General features: G+C 43.2%; 1 protein-coding gene across 1 annotated transcript; it reads left to right on the forward strand.

The window, feature by feature from the left end:
• Nucleotides 1–529: 529 nt before the first annotated feature.
• Nucleotides 530–1,090, forward strand: LOC120860137 (interferon beta-2-like). Its single transcript, XM_040235946.1, has one exon. The coding sequence runs from the start codon at nucleotides 530–532 to the stop codon at nucleotides 1,088–1,090; it is 561 nt and encodes a 186-aa protein (XP_040091880.1).
• The last annotated feature ends 44 nt before the right edge of the window (nucleotides 1,091–1,134 follow it).

Below are 1,134 nucleotides of genomic sequence, written 5' to 3' on the forward strand. Positions count from 1 at the left end.
CAATAAATTTTGGTTGATAAAGTTATGCAATATCTTGCTGCTTATGGCTGAGGCCTACAAAATATTTCATCAACTTAGCTTATACCATTCTATTTTAGATATATAAAATATATTTTTTTCTAAAATCAGAAACTCTTAGACATAAAGACACTTTCACAGAATCTAATAATATGAAAAAACAAAGACAAAGATCTTTTCCCAATGAAAGGACCCTGCTGTAATTAGGCTACTTTTTTTTTTTTAGCATTTATCAATTCACTGAAAATATACAGAAACATTAGGAATTCTTCCAGACTGTATGAAAAGCTAGGAGCTTAAAAGAACAGGAGTTTTAGAGGTAACCAATCATTTAAATGACACGGGGGAAAAAAAGAGAACTGAAAGGGGGAAATTCCTCTCAAGAAGAAAGGAGAGCCATCCTGTATAAGTAGTCCACACTCAAGGAGGAAGGACATTCACTCTGCAAACCCTTGAAGACTCAGCTTCAGCACCTACTAGCAGAACAGGCAGACCTGTGCCTGATTTCACCATGACCTACCGGTGCCTCCTCCAGATGGTTCTCCTGCTGTGTCTCTCCACTACAGCTCTTTCCAGGAGCTACACCTTGCTTCAATTCCAACAAAGGTGGAGCACTATGGTGTGTGAGAAACTTCTGCAGCAGTTACCTGCAACTCCTCAACATTGCCTGGAGGCCAGGATGGACTTCCAGGTCCCCGAGGAGATGAAGCAAGCACAGCAGTTCCGGAAGGAAGACGCCATATTGGTCATGTATGACATGCTCCGGCAGATCTTCCATATTCTCACCAGAGACTTCTCCAGCACTGGCTGGTCTGACGCCATCATTGAGCACCTCCTTGAGGAACTCTATGGGCAGATGAATCGTCTGGAGCCAATCCAGAAGGAAATAATGCAGAAGCAAAACTCCACTATGGGAGACACGACCGTTCTTCGCCTGAAGAAATATTACTTCCACCTCGGGCAGTACCTGAAGTCCAAGGAGTACAACAGGTGTGCCTGGACAGTCGTGCAAATGCAATTGCTCAGGAACTTTTCTTTCCTGAAGAGCCTAACAGGTTATCTCAGTGATTGAACATCTCCCACCTGTGGCTCTGGGAAGGGACAATGTGACTTTGA

The sequence above is a fragment of the Oryx dammah genome, unplaced genomic scaffold (genome assembly GCF_014754425.2).
Source record: "Oryx dammah isolate SB20612 unplaced genomic scaffold, SCBI_Odam_1.1 HiC_scaffold_9934, whole genome shotgun sequence".
Classification (NCBI taxonomy): domain Eukaryota; kingdom Metazoa; phylum Chordata; class Mammalia; order Artiodactyla; family Bovidae; genus Oryx; species Oryx dammah.

What these genes read in the sequence shown, in the direction of transcription:
- LOC120860137 (XM_040235946.1), top strand. Translation starts at nt 530, where the DNA reads ATGACCTACCGGTGCCTCCTCCAGATGGTTCTCCTGCTGTGTCTCTCC.